We start from the raw sequence: 21,470 nt of genomic DNA, 5'->3' as shown, positions 1-21,470 counted from the left end.
ATGATAATTGCCTTCACAATCACTTCTGTCAGTTATAGTATAACATGAGAGATATAAGAGGATTTGAATCAGGACTTTTTTCTGTCACAGGACTTTCGTGAGATGTCGATGCTGCCTTGTACACTTAAATGAAGCTTTCATATTTGTATCATGGAAAAGATTCGACAGAGAACGAATAGTCTGAGCTTAAAATGTTACCTTGATATAGCTAAAAGCAATGATGGCTACAAACATGTAGTACTGTCAGCTCCGGAGTGTAAAATGTTCGTTGACGCATCATATCTCTACCACATGTTTACACTAAAGCAACGGGTGAAAGGAAAGCACGACTACCCAACAACTGCCCAAAATGAGTGTACAGTGTACTACCATTTCATGCTCTCCTTTTTTGATCGATAGCTTCATGTACTTTCCTGATGTAAATAAACAGTAACAATAAGCAAGTTCAGTCTCGTTTAGTCGTATCTGTATACAGTTGGTATATCACCATTGCTAATACGTTCAAGGTTACTACGGGCCCGTTTATAACTGTCTCATCTTGTTTAGGTAGCAGCACAACATGTAATGATTAAACGATAGTCGCTAACAGCAGCAAGTTAAGCACGACTGCGGTTGTACTGTACTTTTAGGAACACACATGACGTCACAATGCTGTTTGCACAAGAATAACTCCATGCTCATGCTGCACAAAGCTGATAAGCACACCATTAAAAGTGTTAATTGACGTGATAAACTAACCAAAAAAGCATGTTTATGCAATAATCATTTGGATCCCTACGAAATACAAGTGTTGTGCAATCTAACATATGAAGTTTGCTAACTATATATGAGATAGAACAGATGGTAATATTTGTCTTATGTGTTTACTAAGAATATAGCAATATAGATCGCTCTAATTATTTTGTGAGCTGTCAGACTACAATTCTATTAGCATACCATGAACAGATGCATAAAAAGGATTTTCCCCGTCCGGTTTAAGTATTGATAAGTATGACTGTCAGTGAGAAATAAATAACAAGATACAAAGGTCAGAGATAAACATGTACACAAATAAAAGTGTAATATGTCGAACAAGTACGATGTTTGCACTGATACTTGTGTCAAAATTAATGTCCAACGACCTTCTACCTCTGACCTACTTTGCCTGTGACAAGTAACAAGTATAATATTTGGACTGATATTCATATCAAATGTCTAATGACCTTTTACCTTTGACCCATTTTGCCTCCGACTTATTTTTCCCCTCGCGCTGTTTACTCAACGTACCCCCAAGACTAAATTTCCCTAGAGGTCCGGCGGGTCTTTGGGTCTTTAGCCCACTCCTCCTCCTCCCCGCTCCCGATTAAGCAGTAGACCACGGCTCCGAACACATTCAAAGCAGCTGCAATCCAAAATACCTTTTGCCAGCCCTCGATATCGGCCTGGAGAAAATTAGAAGGCAAGCAAACGTTTGAGTGGTCGATGATCTCTAAAAAAAGACGAAAACGTACAAGAACTGAAATTGACAGAAAATTAAGATGAAATGAAATGAAATTCATTCATAATTCATAATCCGCATTGTGGACAATGTGAATAAACAACATATTTTTTACACATTTTATACATTTTTTTTTTGCATATTACTTATTATCAATGTGGAGAAGCAACGCTTGTGAAATGTAGACCCCCAACGGAATACAGAAAAATACAAATGATTTTTACAATTGGGAAAGAAAGTAGAACTTCCATTTTGAAAGTTATAGCTAAAGCTGCGAAATGTCGCAAGTTTTTTTTTAAAGAAATATAGTTAAATTCATCTTAAACTACAGTATGCATTCATGCTGATAGCGCCAATCAAACAATGTCAAAACTTAGTTAACTGAAGTTGAATTTATTTCTCATCTTTCACAACAGCAATTACTATACGTATCACTAGACAAACGATATCAGATTAATCATGATACAATACCAACATTGAAAGTAGCTACAAAAGTAAATACCATGAAATTGTGAGCAAATAAATGAAATAGTGCGAATTCTAAAAATGAAAGCCGGAACCAAAACTTAGGGTAGAACACGAATTAGGAGTGTGAAAAATTACCGAACGAGCTGAAACATTTGGTGAAGCGGGTCCTTAGATTGTATTATAGAGAACAATTTTTAAAGCATGAATTATTCGTAAGCACAAGATAGTGTTTGCTGGTATAGGAAAAAAGAAATGTGACGTGACATAGCTCCTATTGTATGGTTGATTATGTATTATTATGCATAATTTTAAACATTGTAGAATGGACAAAAACTCTTCTTTTGACGTTTTCTTGTTCAGATTTCTGGCAGTCTAAAACTGCATTACGAGCTTCTGCATGAGTAATATCTGCGATAACTTGATGGATACATGCAAGCTAGATTAAAATCACGATACTCCTGAAACTGTAAGAGAGAGAACTGCATGTTGCTAAATTAAAGTTTTTAACAAAAATTGTTATCTCTTTAAAGTCGTACATATGATCACACAAATTTTCCTTCTATGCTCGATTATATCATTTATGTTTTACGTCTTTGATAAGCAGTGTTGTTTAAAATGATTCAAAGATATCACTTCCTCAGATGCGGATGTTTTCAGACTTCTCTATGCTATGCCACGCATTTCGATCTTGGTTTTCTAGTATGTAACCCGTATTGGGTCCCATTTCATTAAAAAAATGATATTATAGCAACTCTTACTGGAATGGCAATTGTCATGTTAACGACAAGAATCCAGCTTCCTGATTGGCTGTTCATATGGGGAAATGTCATTCCAGGAGGAGTTGCTATCCTAACAATCTTTTATGAAGTGGGGCCTAGATGTGTTAGTACAGTCTACTATGTCGTAATATATTGGGTCCCGTGAGATTTTCGTGCCAAAATTGATTTTTTCAGCTAACTTCGTCAATTTGGGGGTGCTGAATCCAAAAAAACTTTGGTTCCATTTTTTCCGACCACGTCTTCAGCCGCCATTTTGAATTTCAAAATGGCCGCCATAGCAAACTGTGTTTTGACCCAATTCTCATAATGTGAGCATCATAGAAGGTTCAAATTTGATGCAAAAAGCATGTTTATGATGTCAGACATTCTAGTGCACCATTTTCTGATACCGTAGATAGTTTTGATACAGTTTTTAGGCAGCCATCTTGAAATTCAAAATGGCCGCCATTGCTAAATATATTTTACCCATATCTAAGGTTGTAAGCATTGTGGAAAGTATCAATTTAGGGCAAAAAGCATGCTCGTGATGTCAGACATGCTAATATAAACATTTTTTTTTTTTAAATGATGGATCATTTTCAGTGGCGGCCATCTTGAAATTCAAAGTGGCCACAATAACAAATGTAATTGGGCCTGTATCTCATATCGTATACATTGTGTAAGGTTCTAATTTGGGGCAAAGAGCATGCGTATGCTATCAGACATTCTGAAACATCTTTTTCTGAAACGATGGTTCACTTTGATATTGAAGGAGGCCATCTTGAAATTCAAAATGGCCGCCATACCAGAACGTATATTTTGACCCATATCTCATGTTGTAAGCAATAAAGAAAGTTCACATTTCGGGCATAAACCCGGCTCATGATGTTGAATATTCAGATGCACTTTTCCCCTCCCTTAAATTGCAGATCACTTTCGAGGTGGCCATCTTAACATTCAAAATGGCTGCTTTTCAGCTAATATCTCTGGTTACAAGCAACTTTTTGACATATGAATGTTTATGGGGGCGTACAGTATACATTCTTTAAAAAAAAACACATAGGGCCTATACATTCTGTAATAATGGATTATTGGCATTGGCCGCCACTCTTGAAATTCAAGATGGATTTCGACTATATTTGGTGCTCTAAGATCTTTAAACTGCAAACCCAAGCATGCTGGAACACTCATGTGTAAGTCAATCACTTCAGTGAATTGCGTAGGCGGGACTGCTTCCTGTCCTGTAGGTACACTACCATGTTGAAATGCAAAATGGCTGCCATGGGAAAAATTACTTTAAAAGAATTGCATTTGGGTAAAAATTGTGAGTGGGAAATCATGTGACTCTGACGTCAAAACAAATGAATTTCAAAAGAACCTCTTGTGTCAGAGTGACTAAATGCCCCATTTAGACGATTTGGTTTGTAGAGTTTACAACATTAGCCCTATACATTCTAAAATTTCATGGGATAGTCACTTTAATAGATAATGTCTTCTATTCTCATTCCCTGCATATGTTTTTGAAGTCACCAGCACTTTAAGGCTGTACACAAGGGAGAATTGGTTTTATAAAATTCTTCCAGAAACAGTGACTTTTGCATTTCTTGCTATGAGCATGATAATGAATTATGTGGCCACCGTTGGTGTAGGAAGCTCAAAGCATTTAATTGAACATTTTATGCATACCTTCTGGAAATAACTACAATGTAATATATCATATTTTCCTGTAGTAGAGGCGCAAATTAGGTTGTGAGAGATTACGAGCTTTGCTCTCTGGATTTGCTGTATCAAGATTCTACGAGGGTAAAGCGGGAGATTGTCCTGGTTGAAGTCATCCACGCCAAACTTCTGGGAGGCATGGACTGTGTCATTGCACATTCTGCATGATTCCAGGTTTAGATACTTCTTGGTCCATCTGCTCTTTGAGACATCCTCAAATTTTCAACTTCAGCCAGCACCATAAAAGGCATGAAAAAGCAGATCTTTGTGTTTTTTTTTTTTTTTTTGGCAACGGACTGCAGAAGATAATCTCTCAATAATGTCAATTGTACTTCTATCATTTCCTTTTCCAGTGATGGAGCAGATATCATGCAATGCAGTAAGTAAAGCAAACTTACAAGATCCATGAGGAGAATTGAAATGTCATTGTCTACGTATTAATCATCAATATCTCTGATTTTCCCTGTGCTCTTGAAGTAGCATCTACATACAATGGAATGAGACTATCTGTTTCCTCGTTGTGAGTGACGGGTGACTGCTCCCATGGCATCTTTGATGAACCCTTTGTTTCTATTATTTCCGTGATGTCGTCTCTATGTCAGATGGAAATGACTGCTCAGTATTTCAACTTTCAGGCTGATTATATGGCTCACTTTTGTGGGTTTCTAAGGCATGGGTATGAAAAATGAACCTTTGTTAGTGAGAATGAGGAGAAGGCCATGAAATTATGAGATGAAGAGTGATTGTGGAATTACTTAGAACTTATACCTTCCGATAATTGTATCGTTCAGCAATGACTGGATAATGACAGGTCTATCAGACTGTAGAGCCAGTAGAAATATTTTGAGAAGTTAGTGATCCTCTTAAGCATAATGACTTTGGATACAATCTTACATGGTGTATTTTGATCGCACAAGTTGAATGTCTGCCCTTTTTCATACTCTCCCGGAGATTAATATATTTTAATTCTCCTAGATACAAATTCTTAGTACAGAACATGAAAACTTCCCTTTTCATCTCTTTCTAGAAATATCCCCCTTGAATGTTTCCGATAGCTGGTTGCCAAACACCACATTCATCAGTTTCAAGGCAGTGACAATTTTTGAGATTACAATCATGTGATGGTCTTCTAAATTGTGGAGGAATTCTGATGCATGCAAAGCGCCACACAACTGAGCTATATTATTGCTCCTTTGTTGTTTTAGAATACTTGGCTGTACAGCAGTAAGCATTTTGGAAGTCTTAATAATAACTGAAGATGACCGACTCAAGGGCAATCAGGAAAAAGCCTACTCGTTCCTTATTCACTCTGTATTATTCCAGAAATATATCTAGTGTTTAGCAAATCTTGTTTCAGTTTGTGGCCAACAAACAAGCTTGTGAATTGGATGCCTGGTAGGGTGACCATGGCCTTTCTTGCCATTGGCCATTGCGAGACTTTTCCTTGTTTGTCTTCATTCTCTCGAGGCAGCATCAAGTTTTTGAAGATCACCTTCAGTTGTATCAATGCTTGCTTTTGTACAAATATTTTACTGACTGGGCTTAAATATAATCATTAACGAGGTTCCACAATGCAAAATAATGTGATCCCCGAGAGGCAAAAGCAAACCGCTTTAGCGTGCAGTTCGCGAACCGCATATACCCGTCTGGCTATATGGGATGTAACGCTTACACGCTTACCCACATGTATGGGACAGTGGTATGCCCCCTCCCCCCGTACGCAGTTTTTGCCCCTCAGCATGGCTTGATGACGTCATTTGGAACCTCGTCCTTACATTTTGAATTTACGGCGACCATTTTGAATTGAGAGATGGCTGTCATTCTGCTTGACCTGGAAATGAATTCGGTCTATCTAGAACAATTTTGGCTAATTCATCTAAGGCGCTTACAACAGTATGTTTTCTATGGAAGCCATCTTGAATTTCAACATGGTGACCTGCCTAATGATCCACAATTAGAAAATAGCTGTACTGGAATGTTGGACACCACACGCATGTGCATTCTTGAAAATTTGATGCTTCTACAATAATTGCAACCTGAGATATGGGTAAAAACGTTATGGCGGCCATTTTTAATTTCAAGATGGCAGCCTACAATCTGTATAAAACAATCCACAATATCACAAAAAGATATATCAGAGTGTCTGATATCACAACGATGCATTTTGTATCAAATTTGAAGCTTCCACAATGCTCACTTTATGAGATATGGGTCAAATTACAGTTTGCTATGGTGGCCATTTTGAAATTCAAGATGGCAGCCTACAGATTGTATCAAAACAATCCACAATATCAGAAAAAGATATATCAGAGTGTCTGACATCACACTCATGCATTTTGCACCAAATTTGAAGCTTCTACAATGCTCACTTTTTGAAATATGGGTCAAAATACAGTTTGCTATGGCGGCCATTTTGAAATTCAAAATGGCGGCTGAAGACGTGGTTGGATAAAATGGAACCAAAGTTTTTTTGGATTCAGCACCCCCAAATTGACAAAGTTAGCTAATAAAATCAATTTTGGCACAAAAATCTCACGGGATTACATAGTAGCCTCTACTATGTTCAATGATAAGTGTTCTAACTGCGACAAATAATTATGAATCCTTTCAAGTGAGCAAGTTTCAGCCAACTTTCTCTATTTTTATAGTAACGAGTGGCATCACATTTAGACTTCAGTAACACGTGAAGATGTAAATAGAGGGATCAAAAGAAAATGATAATAAAAAAAAGATCAGTACAAAACTTTACAATTGCGAACACGGATTGATTCACATGTTTTAATAGGCAATGTTAGGGCAACTATAAAAGACGCAAGTAAAAGACCTTAGTGATAAGACTTGGTTGATATACAATCTATTGCTTTTATATCAGGAAGATTCTAAATGGCAAAATCATTTTGGACTATTCTGTTGCTTTTTTCTTTTTGCTGGATTTTCTATCAGAAAGTTATTAAGGTTTACAATATAGTCGTGTGTATATAATGCCTTAATTTGTTTGTCAGGAAAAGACAAATAAACATGTACTGTGTAATTGTGTGATTGTACTGTAAATTGTGACTAGCATAGCACTGTAATCTGAAAATCTTATACTGTTGTTTTTCTGTTATTGCGAAAAGAAAATGGAATTCATGTATCCACATAGTTTGAAAGTGTGTAGTGTACTTCTTTCTATAGAGGTCTTGTTTGCATAGCAGCTAACCCAGCCACTTGATACGGAAACCGCATATGAGTTGGCATCTGCGCCTTGTTTCTCAGAGTATTATTTTGTTTGTGTGTATGAAGGTCTGTTTGTTTGTTTGTTTGTTTGTTTGTTTGTTTGTTTTGGGCCTTTTTTCACCTGATTTGTTGTGAAAACACTGATGACAAGCGGGACTGTGAAGCCGGCTATCCCGGTCGCCGTGTTGACCACTCCTACCAAACTTCCCGCCAGCCTGGGCGCAATGTCCAGCAGGTTGACGAAATAGCCGCTGGTGCAGATACCGTTGAATCCCACAGCGCATGTGACCAGAAGTATGGAGAGGCCTCCATTGCAGTCGGCGAAAACCAGGGCGATGAAAGCTAGGGCGGACAATATCAATCCTGGATATGTTGTTGTTGTTGTTGTTGTTGTTGTTATTGTTGTTGTTGTTGTTGTTGTTTTGTTTTGTTTTATTTTATTTTTTGGAAGTGGAGGGGGAGGCGAAGGGAGAGGGGGTTTAGGGGAAAGGGGGAGGAGAGAAAGATAGACGAAATAAAGGAAGGGAGAGAGGGAAAAAACAAAAGATTTAAAAGAACAGTGGAAAAAGTATTAAAAAAAAACCACCACAGCCCATAAAATGAAAATAACAGTGCGTCAAGCATTGACGAGGACTTCAGAGAACATTAATGGAGAACATTAATATGGCACTTAAATGACATAACTCTAAGAATTTTGGCCATACCGTTCCAATGTCAGTGAAATATAAAATGTTTCCTTTAATTCTGTCCAAGGTGACGCACAAGAAAAATGTGCACTATAGAATTATTTACTTTATCATAGTTTGACACATTTCTCATTGTTGCACGTTTCCCTTACACAAACCTGCGTTTACGCTACTATGCAGAACTTCAATAGCTACGTAAAGCATACTGTATTTCACATATTTTTATAGCTCTTACGATTAAAAAAAAAGAATACAAAAATCCCACAAATTCCCTTTTAACACTTTCACGGATCTCGTCACGGATCACCCCGGATCGTCTACGCAGGATGGCCCGTGTTGATTCCGGTATTGCTGTGTAAACACCGAGGAAGCATCCGGCGGTTATCCTTGGCGTACCGGTATATCAGTGGGGAAAAATTAGCCTATGTCAGGTTTTCATCCGGGAGTTCGTGAATGAAAAACGATCCATATTTTTCCTTGAAGGCATCGCGTACTTCCGTGTCGCTTACGAATACATTCTGAACACTCCGTCGCGAAACGCGGTTAGTATATCAGTTCAATATATAACCATCACTTCCATCAGGGTTCGAAATTGCGTGTATTTTGCTTTATATCTTACTTTACACATGTTATAAACGAATGGTTTATTCAAAATAACGATTCCTACGTCGAGTTATTCTTATTGCAACTGATTAAGAAATTGCCCTGGTCGATGTAATTGTATACACCGATTAATCAGTTATTTTCTTTTTTATAATAGCCATGATAACAAAAAAAATGGCCATAATGTTCTCTGGTATACAATACGTTTTATATAACACCTAGATAGATCCTTGTCATTTGATTGGTTATTTGCTATTGATCATTCGTCCCATTTTACTATTACGTCATCATTCGTGCGATTGCTGCTCCATTTACCTTGCAATCTTGAATCCATACGATTTGCTCCATTGCATGTGCACACACGCCGAGAGCTCGGCGAGAGCTCACACTACGCGTGTAAAACGCTTTGCGCTTGCAGTGTGTATCGATCGCAGATGCCGCACATGCTCTTTTGTTTCTAAATTCATAAAACATCAAATGAAAAGGATCTATTTTAGGTGTTATATAAAAACAAATAATGAACGTTTTTCATTCGAGCAATGGACAGAATATTTCATTCGGCGAAAGATGAAATTTGTGATCCATTCAATTCGGCCGCTCCTCGTTGAATGGATCATTTCATCTTTCACCTCATGAAATATTCTGTCCATTGCATTTATAAATACTCATTATTTGTATACTAGAATTAGCAATCAAATTAATTTGAAATCAAATCAAAATCAATCAAAGGTGGAAGAATGATGCCTGTACCTACCAAGACTTGTCATGAGTTTGCGAGTTGCAGTGATGGAGAGCATTCGGCGAGCGATCAACTGGTTTCCTATGTAACCTGATACAATAAGCGACAACCCCTCAACAACGTAGGGAATGGCGAAGAGGTAACCTATCTGTAAATCATAAAAACGAAGAGAATTCATAACTCATAAACTAATAATAGTACTATGATTTCGAAATTAAAACAAAAAAAGATGAAATAAAAAGATAAAATGATGTATAATATTTTGTGACCGTGCATCACAAAACGAACAAAAAGTCTCATCCCTTGGTTTTACGTGAGGACTCAAAAACAAAACAAAACAAAACATGAAATGGGTCAACTGAGTCAATCTTGATTTATTTTTAATAATATTTTCTGAAAGAGCTATCCTTCTTCTACATTATTTTTTAGTTTGGGATCATAACATGAATGGGAAAGAGTGTTTTCGTCAGTTTTTCTGCAACCCTTATTGGGGAGAGAGTATAATCAGATATGTCTTAGAGGCCCCTTTTCATTTCTTGAAATCCTTTGCACACTCTTCACTTTCAAGTCTAATAACTTTTGACAAGATAAGGCTACTGATTTGAAAGTTGGCATTCATCATGGACAGAATGCTTTGATAGAACATGCTCAATTTCAATTTATTTTATTAATCCCTTCATTGTTGTTGCTCCAGTGGTTTAGATCCTGTGTTTTGTCCCTTTCATCGCACAGCTAGCACGGCTTGCTATCAAAGATTAAGCGCTTGAATACACACTGTACTTCAAAGCCTCTTTTATCAGTTCACACTTTTCCAGAGTGTGTGCTTTCTTTCCATTGCTTAGATAGGTTAGGGGAGTCCACTTGAATTGAGTTATACATCATTTCAAAGCTTACTGTCTGCTCTTCCAGAATCTGCCCTTAAGTAAAAATACATTTCTTGATGGTTTTGTGATGCATGTGGGTCACATAATTTCGACATGTTTTATCATTCTGGGTGGGTATCGTTGTGTTGCTTACATTTTAACTCTGGAAGGAATTGAAAGTACGAATACAATCACAAATGATTACCCATTCTAGATAGGCGCTTACAGTGATACTAACATGACTGTGATAATTGTACAGAGTTAAAAACGCACATATAATCGAAGCAATTTTTAGTGATGTATTTTGAGTAAATATTTGACAGTGGTTTCATCAATCGCGTAGGCATCATTCATTTTGCAAAAGCAGTTGTGATATCTTTAAGGTCCTGAACAATAAGTCTTTGATCACATGACTGTCATTGAGTTGTAATCTTTTATTCGTTCTTTTGCAGCAATCCAGTTTGATTTCTGTTTCTCAACCTTTTCTAGGTAACTTTGTGCTCTCTGGATATCTGTACTGCGTACTCAGTTTGTTTGGCTACGTGCATAATCATGTGATAATATAAAAATTATGTAAAACATCATGCCAAGTGCATTGTGTGGTTTATATCCTGCTCGTGTCTTTATCGTTCATTTCTGAAGATTCAAAGCCGTGGTATAAATCTCCATTTTAAATATGGGTTTGATGTTCATTAGGTTCACAGAAAAGCACGACAAGTCTTATATGCCCAAAAAGCCAACACTTTATACGATATGGTACTGTATTCTCAAAGAATATGTTAACTGAAGACCCCTGTGTGGCATTGCGTATGGTCAGTTCCAAAAATTTTCAAACTTTGATTTCATTGAACCGAACAGTGATGTTGAGCTTGATTTGACGACACAAAATTTCCAAGAATGTATCGTCACCTTCGAAACATCTTTGAATAATCACCTTCATGCTATAAAATCATGTACGACCACAGCAAACGGGGAATATTGCGTATGATGAATAATATAATATGTTTTCACCTCTTTGAAGTGTCATTTCTAATCGCAATGCTTGATGGTTTCATCTCATGACATATCAAAGACACCGTACATAATGGATATGCGTACTATGAGTGTCATTAACCTCTTCAATGTTGTAACCATGCACGTGCTTCAAGAAGAGTGGAAAATTCGTGAATACCATCATGACAGAGAAACTCCCAACCAGCGTGCATATCAGTACAGCCCATACAGGTTTGGAAAGCACTACAGCCTTGACGGGAATTGTCACTGAAGAAGACTGTAAGGTTTAAAACAAAATAGATAATTCGGCAAAGTAAACAAAAGGAAAACATAAACGCCCTGAATAATAAAAACGATTTCGTCATTTTTCGCGAATCCAAAATTTCGGGCTGCTTGTAACTCAAGGGGTGAGCCAACAAGTCGAAAATAGTGGTTCTTGCGAATTCAGGTGCAACATAATTATTATCACGAACAAGCACGCTATTTTCAGATAGTTCGCAATTCAAGATGAATTGACTTTGAACAACCATTACGTGGCCATTGCCTTGATAGAAGACCCATCGCGACTTCAAGCACAGCCCATCGATAAGATCAATTTAACAATAAAAAAAGCATTTTTGATCAACGCCCTCATCGTTCCTTACTACAGAGTAGTCTTGAGTATTGCGTGCGATGAAAATTCAGTTCCAATCAACGAGATTAATAAAATTTCAAAGAATGCTCTTCTCAGGGCGACAAAGAGTAGAGTAAAGTGAAGGAGGTCATTCGTTATTCACACAAGAATGGGAAAGGGGTAGTTGTCTAAAAAATTGAGATTTGAAGACAGACAACGATGAAGAGAGTGCGTAAAACTGCATACTTTATTTCTAACAACTGCGTTCGATTCGATATGGTGTAGCTCGTCGTTTGATATGCGTGGATGACTCTGAGGTGTGTTGTAGATAAGCAATAGCCAGAGCAACGACCAAGCTACGCCAAAGCCACCTATATACATAAAAGGAATACACATGAATGGCAATGTGAGGGTACGGAAATTAAATGCTTATATTCTTATGATAAAAGAATAATGCAATAGATGTACCTTTATAAGCATTGCATATTTACGAAACAGCAAGGAACATCATGTATCATACATGAAATTAGGGTGTTGTGATACAATATCAATCTTATAACCGATAGAAATAAAACATAAACTAATACACACGTGTTTAACAAACCTGGCTGAAATAAAAGCCAAAGAAAATTAGAATTGAAAACTCCCACCACTATTTTGTGATAAATAATTACTGAAACGATGAGGGATTTCGTATATCTATTTTGCAGTATTTTACTTTGAAATGAAGGTAACGCAATATGAATCAGTATAACTTGCTTATTTTCCTACAAATGCAGAAAATTGCAGAACTAGGCCTACTTTGACACATACAGACACATACACATTTAAACATACCAACAGACATATTATTTTTATATATGCACACATGACAAAAGCATTGAGATACATCTTTCAGTCAATGTTGACCATTGTCACTGGTTTGGATTCACGTAAGAGCAACGATCTTGTCGATGTCATTCTCACCAAATACATAGAACGTTGATGGCCATCCTCCTAAAAAGCTGGAACCGGCCAGGAATCCAGAGGCTATGGTGCCGACAAATGCCCCAAATTTAAATCCTTTATTCGAGATGAAAAAGAAAAAACAGAAAAAACAGAATATAAGTAGGAACACACATAAAGGGAGCATAATTATGAAGACTTGAGAGAGTTATCCCTACTGGAAAGAACACAGTGACAACAGTGCGAACCACAATGTGAAACATAGTGTGAACACATCGTGAACACAGTGTGAAATTTCTTCACACTGTCAAATTCGAGCGTTTTATCATTGTGAATCTTCGATTCAAAGAGTGAAACAGAACATTTGATGTGAGCTCTCTGTGGAAAACCACGCCATGCAATGTGTGAGGTCATCTTCGCACCATCAAATTCGAGCGTTTTAATATAGCCGACTGCATGAACACATTGTGAACACATTGTGGGACACTGTGTTCTTTCCATCAGGGCATCTTGCTTAATTAGATACAGAAGTATTGTCATAATTCTACTAGAAATATCTATATAGAAAAACATAGCAAAGGTATATAGTCCATAATACTATATTTGGATTTAGGTTTACAAACTGGTAAGCTTCAGCCAGTCAGGAGCAAAATCACATGGTAGAAAATACGATCCGTTGTTATCTCATTCTTAAGGAATCTTTTGACTCAACGGATTAACTACATCTGTCTAGAGTGCCATAAAGGAATAATTGTCCCAAGACAATAAGAATAGGGCACGAATGTCAATGTTCGCCTCCCACAAGTAAACAAAATGATCATAAAGAATACTCGTGAAAATCAAAACAAGACTAAGCAAAATCGTTCATAATAAAGATGAACACGGATGAATTTTGAACCCCATGTGACACGATATGAACTGACGAACGAGCATATAAAGTTCCTTTTACAGTTTCATAAAATCTTACTGAACATGATTTATACACACTTTAAGCTTCTTGGTGTAAGCTGTCACCTCTCGTACAATACAATAAACTTTAATATTACAAATATTGGGGAGATAGTAATGTTGTTGATAAGAGTAATAGGTAAGGGTAATAATTTCGCATATCTTACATGATTACGCTTATGAAGCATTACGTGATAATGCGTGATTGTAAAAACATTATGATTTATTGCAAATCTTGGCAATTATTCACAAAAAGACTTTTACCTGACAGGACAGTTGAGTAGAACCAGGAATGTTCACACTCTGGAACCCAGCAGGCAATCAGAGAACCAGCAGCGGGATTGATACCTCCCTACACCCCCCCCCCCCCCCAAAAAAAGAAAATTAAACACGTAAACACACAAACAAACGAACATAAGAAAAGAGAAAAGCAAAGAAAATTACGACAACGCCCTTCGAAAACGAACGGATACAAAAACACATCGAAAGTGAACGTAACAGGTTATCCTCTGCCATATGCACTCAATAAGCTCTTTGCAGAGGCATTTACAAACGATAATTACTTATTTTTACAATGAATAAAAAAAAAGAATGCGATTCAATAGAATTTGTAATTGTCATAGTAGTCAAAGGTCTTCCTATTTCTCGACAGAGGACCGGAGTTGAAGAGAAGTTTTGAGGTTCAAGTGAGATTTGAGCCTAAGAATTAGTGTTCATAGGTCTTTTGTAATTTCCATGCAATACACTTCAGTGTGTGCGTGTGCGTTTTCATGTGACTTCACCGGGTGATGTTCGTTGTTCCGAAAGTCCGTTAATCCCAAAATAAAATGAGATTATGGTCCAAAGGTTCGATATTCAAAAACAAACAACTCTCTATACCTAGAGGTTCACAATCCGAAAATGAAAAAAAAAGTTTCATTAAAATAAACATTTGTGGCGCTGTTCAGAAAGATCGCTGTTCCGAATGTTAGTGGTTCCGAACATGAAATAACGTTCGTTATTCCTAAAGCCCCGTTTACAGTTTCGCTTCATGGATCACCACGGACAGTAATCCGTGGTGTTCCGGCGAGCAACATTACAGTGTCCCTCTCAATGCCCATGTCGATACCATCCCAATACACGGCAAGTACGGAGTCTAACGGACAAGTACGTTGTCTACAGAGACAAAGAAGGTAGCAACGAGGACCATGCCGGAATCGTATACGGAGCTAACACGGACATCCAGAGTAATAAACATCGATATATGAGAACAAGACGATGTCAGGAAATAGAGAAAAGAAATAAACTTATTCAGGTTTGTATAATTATGAACTAACGGTTTTAAGAGATCATTCGCTTTGATATGAACTCACCTCTGTGACGCCACACAAAATCCGAACAGTCATGAGCACCATCGGTCCACTTTGGGCAGCCACAGGTCCCAGTGTATTCAATACACCCGAGAGCAGCAGCGAAGTTACGAAGACCGGAGAGCCGCCTATCTTGTCCGTTAGCCATCCCATGGGAATTTGACACACACCGTAGCCGTAGAAGAAGCCGGATAGAATCAGTTCCTGCTCATGCGTGGACCACAGGAACTCTCCTCCTGGCTGTGTGACAGATGACCATACAGTGCATTCCCGTTATAACGAAATTCCTCAACGGGCCAAGGCGACGCCGGTTACAACGAAGTAAAAATTCAGACCGCAATATCATCCGCTCTATGTTTTTCTATTGTTTGTATTTTGTATTTTGTTCACTTATTTCGATAAAAAGGAAGAAAACTGTCTTTCTCGAGCACTTCGTTATGTTTCCTGTTGTTTGCGTTTTGTTCGGATATTTCGATATAACGAAAGAAAACTGCCTGTCGCCGCCGAGCACTTCCTGATAACGGGATTCCACTCCTGAACGGGAGTCTATCCTGAATCTCCTTTGTCTCGAAGACTGTGTCTTAATCACACCTTATGCCAACAAAATCATATTCCGATGCCCTTTTTGACAATCGTCCAAAGCATCATGATCATTTGCTTGTGTGTGTGTGTGTGTGTGTGTGTGTGTGTGTAAATGTGTAAGTGTGTGTAAGTGTGTGTAAGTGTGCGTGTGTGTCCGTATGTGTGTCCGTGTGTGTCCGGAAACTTTGATTCAAAAAGAGGGAAACTATGACCCACAGCGAGTGATCACGTGAGATTTTGCTCAAGGGCTTCACCAATTCCCAGTAATTGAAGTTTGACAATGGATCATTGAGGTTACCCGGTGTCAGACTCACCTCATCGTCATGGTTAGACGTTGTTTCGTTCATCGCGCGGCAAAACGACCCGCTTTCATTCCCGGCGCCATCTGTGTTTTCCGTGAAGGTAACATTCGTCATTGCCGGCATGGTAATACTGACGTTGATACGCGAGATAGACGTAATGGCCATGCCCCCGAAAAGCATGACGAGAAGTATGTATCGTTTCTGGACGTAGCAGCGACCTGGCCAAGAAATGAGAAATTATTGGTTTACCATAACACTCGTCACAATAAGGAAAATGACGTGAGCCCAGTACTCAAAAGAAAAAAAAAATCTCGCATTTGTGAAATGTTTCTAATTTGATAATTACTTGTATTCTTAGGTATAAAAAAAATCTCTTAACCTGAAATCTTATGAAGTTTTAGATAATACGGGCACTAGCTCTGTTTGTGAGACAAAATAATCTTGACTGATAAGTTTTGTTTCTTCCCTTTGTATCTTTGTCGGGTTTTTTTTTCTGTTTATATATGAGAATTCCTGAGACTAGTTATGACACGATTCCACAAGTGAGCCCCGAGTCCAATGGCATCATCACCACTTAACACCAATGCAACCATTTTCATGACAACCCTGTCGCATTGTTGTAAAATAATGGAGATATCACATACGTGATGTACGTATGTCTTCCATTTTACCTTCATCCCTTTTGTCTCCTTCCTTCCCTTTACGAAGAAGAGCAGTGGTTTCACTGGCTTGAAAATTGTTGACTCCATCACTGCTGCCTTCAAGGGAAGATGTCCGCGAAGAGATCTTGAAGCCGATGGCGACAGCGCCATCCCCTTCGTCACTGACTTCCTGCAATACCATTACCTTCACGAATCCGAGTACTCGGGTTTCGAAGGGATGGTTCTACCTCTATAGAGCTCTGGACATGAAACGCATTAGCCGAGTTGAAAACAAAGTGATTCGCGAAAGTTTAACTATTATTACAAAGGAAAACTCTTCCTTTAATGTGGAGCTCATGGTTGCTTACGTAATTTATTCGCAATTCCTTTCCATGCTACTTTCTGATACCTTTGTATATTCACTGTAAACGTTTGTAGTTCAACGAAGAAGCATTCTTTTAGGGTTACAGCAGAACATTTTGAATATACTTTTTGGTGCGATATAAAGACCGTGTTCATTTTATTATCTTCATGATGAGAAAAGCCATATGGAAAACTTACCCGATTATGGGAAGCGTTACACACCACCTGTGCCTCTCAGTTAGCGGTAGTCTTCGGGGTAGGTTTGTCGTCACACTTTCTTGGTATAAAGGAAGCGATGTGGCTGCCTGCCAAGATATTTATCAGGGAAATCAATCTGTTTTTGTGTGTGTGCTGTCGTTGTATGATTGTATACATTGTCTCTCTGAAAACAACAACAAAACAGCCTTACATGGTTGATAGATGGTACTTTATCCCTTGAAGAAACAAGTTAAGTGCAAATTGATTTCGTTTTCCACAGTTTATCATGTAAACATAAATCTCAATTTCTTCAGTGACAGAAAGAAGCATGTAAAATAAGATAAGCAAATCAATCCGTTGCTGACATTCTTTCAACAATAAGAAGAAGGAAAATAACTGAAAAGAACTAGCACTGAAAGGTTTGTACGGTTATGCCAACACTCCATTAATATCGTTGGTGACCTGACAGCCTGAGATGGATGCCTAGTTTGTCCCCTACGCCAGCCGTTATCCCTCTTGTGCACAAGTTCCAGCGGTACAGCGAACAACGATCGGATTTCGAAATTGCAAACCTGGCGAACCTAAATGAAAAGAAGATGTGGAACACAGAATCCAAACACATTACTTTTATAAAAGACAAGAAATTATCCTCTATTCAACGGCACAACAATTACCATAATATACTCGAAAACAAACTGCCGATTAAAAATGGAATCGGTTCCTTTCAAAGGTATGGAGCACAACCCTAAGCTTAGAGTCCAAATATCCACGAGTGTACTAGATTCGAGAACTCGGGCTGGTCTCTGAAATGCTGCTATCTTCAAAAATGCGTCGGGTTTTATTAATTCACGAACCAAAGGGGTAACCTCGGTCGTGTCGCACATAGCGTTTTCTGAAAGTAAGATTATGTAGTGGAATTTGACCACCAATGCACGTAGCAAGGGAATGATAAAGTGGAATAAAATGAGCAAACAATCATGTCGTAAACAAGAAACCTTGTGTGATATTGTATTAGGAAATAATTTGCTCTATTTTGACCGAGCTTCCCACACAACGTCAGGAGAGGGACGCACCATTTAGCTGAATAAGCATTATTCCTACCGTATGGAAATTGAGAATGCTTTTTTTTTTTGTGACTTCGCAAAACATTTTTTTTTTTTTTTGGCCGGTGCTAATATAAACATTCCATGTCATGAGCAAAGCAATTCGTTTCTTTGAAACATACTTCGTTATTCCTAATGTAAGTAGAATCCATACATACTCACTTACCGTGCACGTAATAACTGCTTCACTTTATCTCGGCTTTAATAATTATTACAGTGCACTCCCATTATGACGAACACGGTTGTAATGAAATTTCGGCTACAGCAAATATAATTCAGTCCGCAATATTATCCCCTGTATGTCTTTTTATTGTTTTCTGTTCGGTTATAACGAAATTTCTTTATAACGGGGTTCCATAACATTGTGAACAATACTTTCCCAACAAATCATTTACAGTTAATAGTAAAGGGTAATGAGTGTAAAGTTTGCTGTATCATTTTTAGAACGACGGAGAAGCTATTCTTATTTCCGCAGCTATATTTACCTTTCCCTTCTGTCCACAATTCGTATCTCATTGACAAGCTGCACAGACAGCAGGGATGCGGCCTTTGGAATGGAGGTTAAGAGTTTAGGACACTTTTACTGCCCGATGTTTGGCAAGACTGGTGATACCTGACTTTAATCTTCAAAGAACATGTGATAAAAGTTGATCAAGCAAACAAACATGACGTATTTCGTGTCACCTGCCTGTAATATGTCAACGTTTCTGTTAAAAAAAAATCCTCGGATCTGTTTGACTCTTTCTCTAACTCTTTGATATTTAGGAGACACATTTTTGTATTGAGTTGTTTGGGAATGATATTTGGATAGCACTTTTTGGTTTCTCCCGACACCCCCTCCCCCTCTCTCTTATAATTGGTATATATATATGAGTACAACATGAGTTGGGATTGGTGTGAGTATGGCTAACTGTGAAAGCCTGATATCCACCACCATCGCACGAAAGGGTTGTCAAAGGGAAAAAAACAAGTACATTCATATGTTTCATCTTGCATAATCATCGTAACATTATTGTAACATTGTTGTCGGGGCTTCTTGCCAAAGAAAAAAGAAGATCGCATTTATGACGTAAGAGAGAAACGTTGGCAGTTTACATTTAATAACCAACTCGTCATATCAAGTTTCCAGTAAGCCATTATTCCTAAAGATGAAAATTTTACCTGATCAAGAATTCCTTTCTTTTGAAAGCGTAATTTTTATGTTTAAAGTTTGTAACAAAATTCTTCCTTACACAAGTATGTCATAGTCAATTTACCCTGGATTGTTCCATTCATAATTACAATAATTATGAGGAATGCTCAAAATATTCCAAAGCTCAATCTTCCATCTTCCATATATAGTTCTCTATTCTTTGGAACACCCTTTTCCTATCAATGAAAAACAGTAATACTTCGAGTCAATTTAAAAAGGCTTTAATTAAAGGGATGGCGTATTATAGGTGGAGATGAGGATTGGGCTTTCAATATTTGGCAAAATACCAAGAAACCACTTATGAAATAGTACATAGCATACCATTATAAAGGGAATTCAAAGTTTGTTTTTTTTATGAAATTCGGTTTTGAAATGGTTGAGACTTCCAAAAACAAAGCAATTGTAATGAAATAGTAATGCCCCACCATTTATTACAATCGCTCTGTTTTGGATATTGCAGTCATTTCGAAACCAATTTTCATCAAATTAACTTTAAATTCCCCTTGGTATTACATCCTCTTTCACATTTCATGAGAGATTTCTAATCATTTCACCAAACAGTGCTAGAAATCTGAAGTTAGATCTCAACCAGAGCTATAACATCCCTTTAAGTAAAATATTTTTGATGTGCTAGTAGGTAGCTAAAATTATATGTATATTAAGATGTGCAATTTTTCCTCTTCTTCCTCTCTTATTTTCTTTTCATTTTATCTTCCACCTTAGATTTATCATATAAATTTGTCTGAGTATTGTTCCCTTTGAAATGTAATATTGATTCCTTGTAGGGGATCATTTCCAACAAGCCTCGTGTGTATGTGCTTTTTATGATCCTTCCACTCTAAGGTTATTGTATTTTGAGTTTTGTAAGTGTTTTTATTTTTTTAAGCGGAAATGAATGGATGGGTGAATGAATGAATGTATGAATGAATGAATGAATGAATGAATGAATGAATGAATAATTCTGGGTCCGTTAATCTGAAGATGAAATGTTCATTATTCCGAAGGTTCGTTCATCCGAAAAAAAATAATGATAAACAAACAAAAATGTACAAACCATAGACGCTGTTTCTAGTGTCTATCTCTAGGGTACCAAAAAAAAATCTCTTTTTTTTTAGGAATTATGAACCTTCGGAAAAACGAACCTTCCAAATAACCAACAGTATACAAGTATCGTAAGCAATAATTTCTCTAGACTCTGTTACCCATCACGCAGGGTTTTCTAGTCCAATTTACACACAGTCGCCCGTAAGTGTAATGTTCTCCACTGCTAGCTCGTGTTTATACTGTCAAAAACACAAACACACACACACAAACACACACACACACACACACACACACACACATACAAACACACAGTCTGTGATACAGACACACCCACATGTACTCATACACACCCTAAGAGAGTAGATCTCTACTAGTTAAGCTAATAAATCACTTCAAATTCTTTTTCCTTTCTTTGTGCCAACTTGGATTAAAGTCCATTGATATAATCATGACATCATTCTTCTTGTGCCTCATAACGTCTTTAATTTCCACATGAATAGTATATTTTTCGATCACGATGCATCACTTGGTTGGTGAATATCTTTCTATAGTCATAATGGTTATCCACTTTGTATAGTGTGTATAATTATATTAAACTCTCACTAAACTATACGCAGAAGGAAAAAACTGCACTTGTGTAAGTTGTGCTTACGACTTCGTCAAATACT

General features: G+C 37.5%; 1 protein-coding gene across 1 annotated transcript; it reads right to left on the bottom strand.

Annotated features, from left to right (window-relative positions):
- Positions 1 to 1,274: 1,274 nt before the first annotated feature.
- On the bottom strand, positions 1,275 to 17,104 carry LOC139720656 (putative inorganic phosphate cotransporter). The gene is made up of 9 exons (XM_071632012.1): positions 16,933 to 17,104; positions 16,274 to 16,479; positions 15,381 to 15,617; positions 14,293 to 14,380; positions 13,079 to 13,197; positions 11,644 to 11,799; positions 9,682 to 9,814; positions 7,760 to 8,001; positions 1,275 to 1,421 (listed from the first exon to the last, which is right to left on the bottom strand). The coding sequence occupies exons 1-9, from the start codon at positions 17,102 to 17,104 to the stop codon at positions 1,275 to 1,277; spliced, it is 1,500 nt and encodes a 499-aa protein (XP_071488113.1).
- Between the last annotated feature and the right edge of the window lie 4,366 nt (positions 17,105 to 21,470).

Source organism: Diadema antillarum, unplaced genomic scaffold (genome assembly GCF_040938485.1).
Source record: "Diadema antillarum isolate AM-2024a unplaced genomic scaffold, OU_Dant_1.0 scf00000131, whole genome shotgun sequence".
Classification (NCBI taxonomy): domain Eukaryota; kingdom Metazoa; phylum Echinodermata; class Echinoidea; order Diadematoida; family Diadematidae; genus Diadema; species Diadema antillarum.
This window is presented reverse-complemented; position numbering and strand designations above follow the sequence as displayed.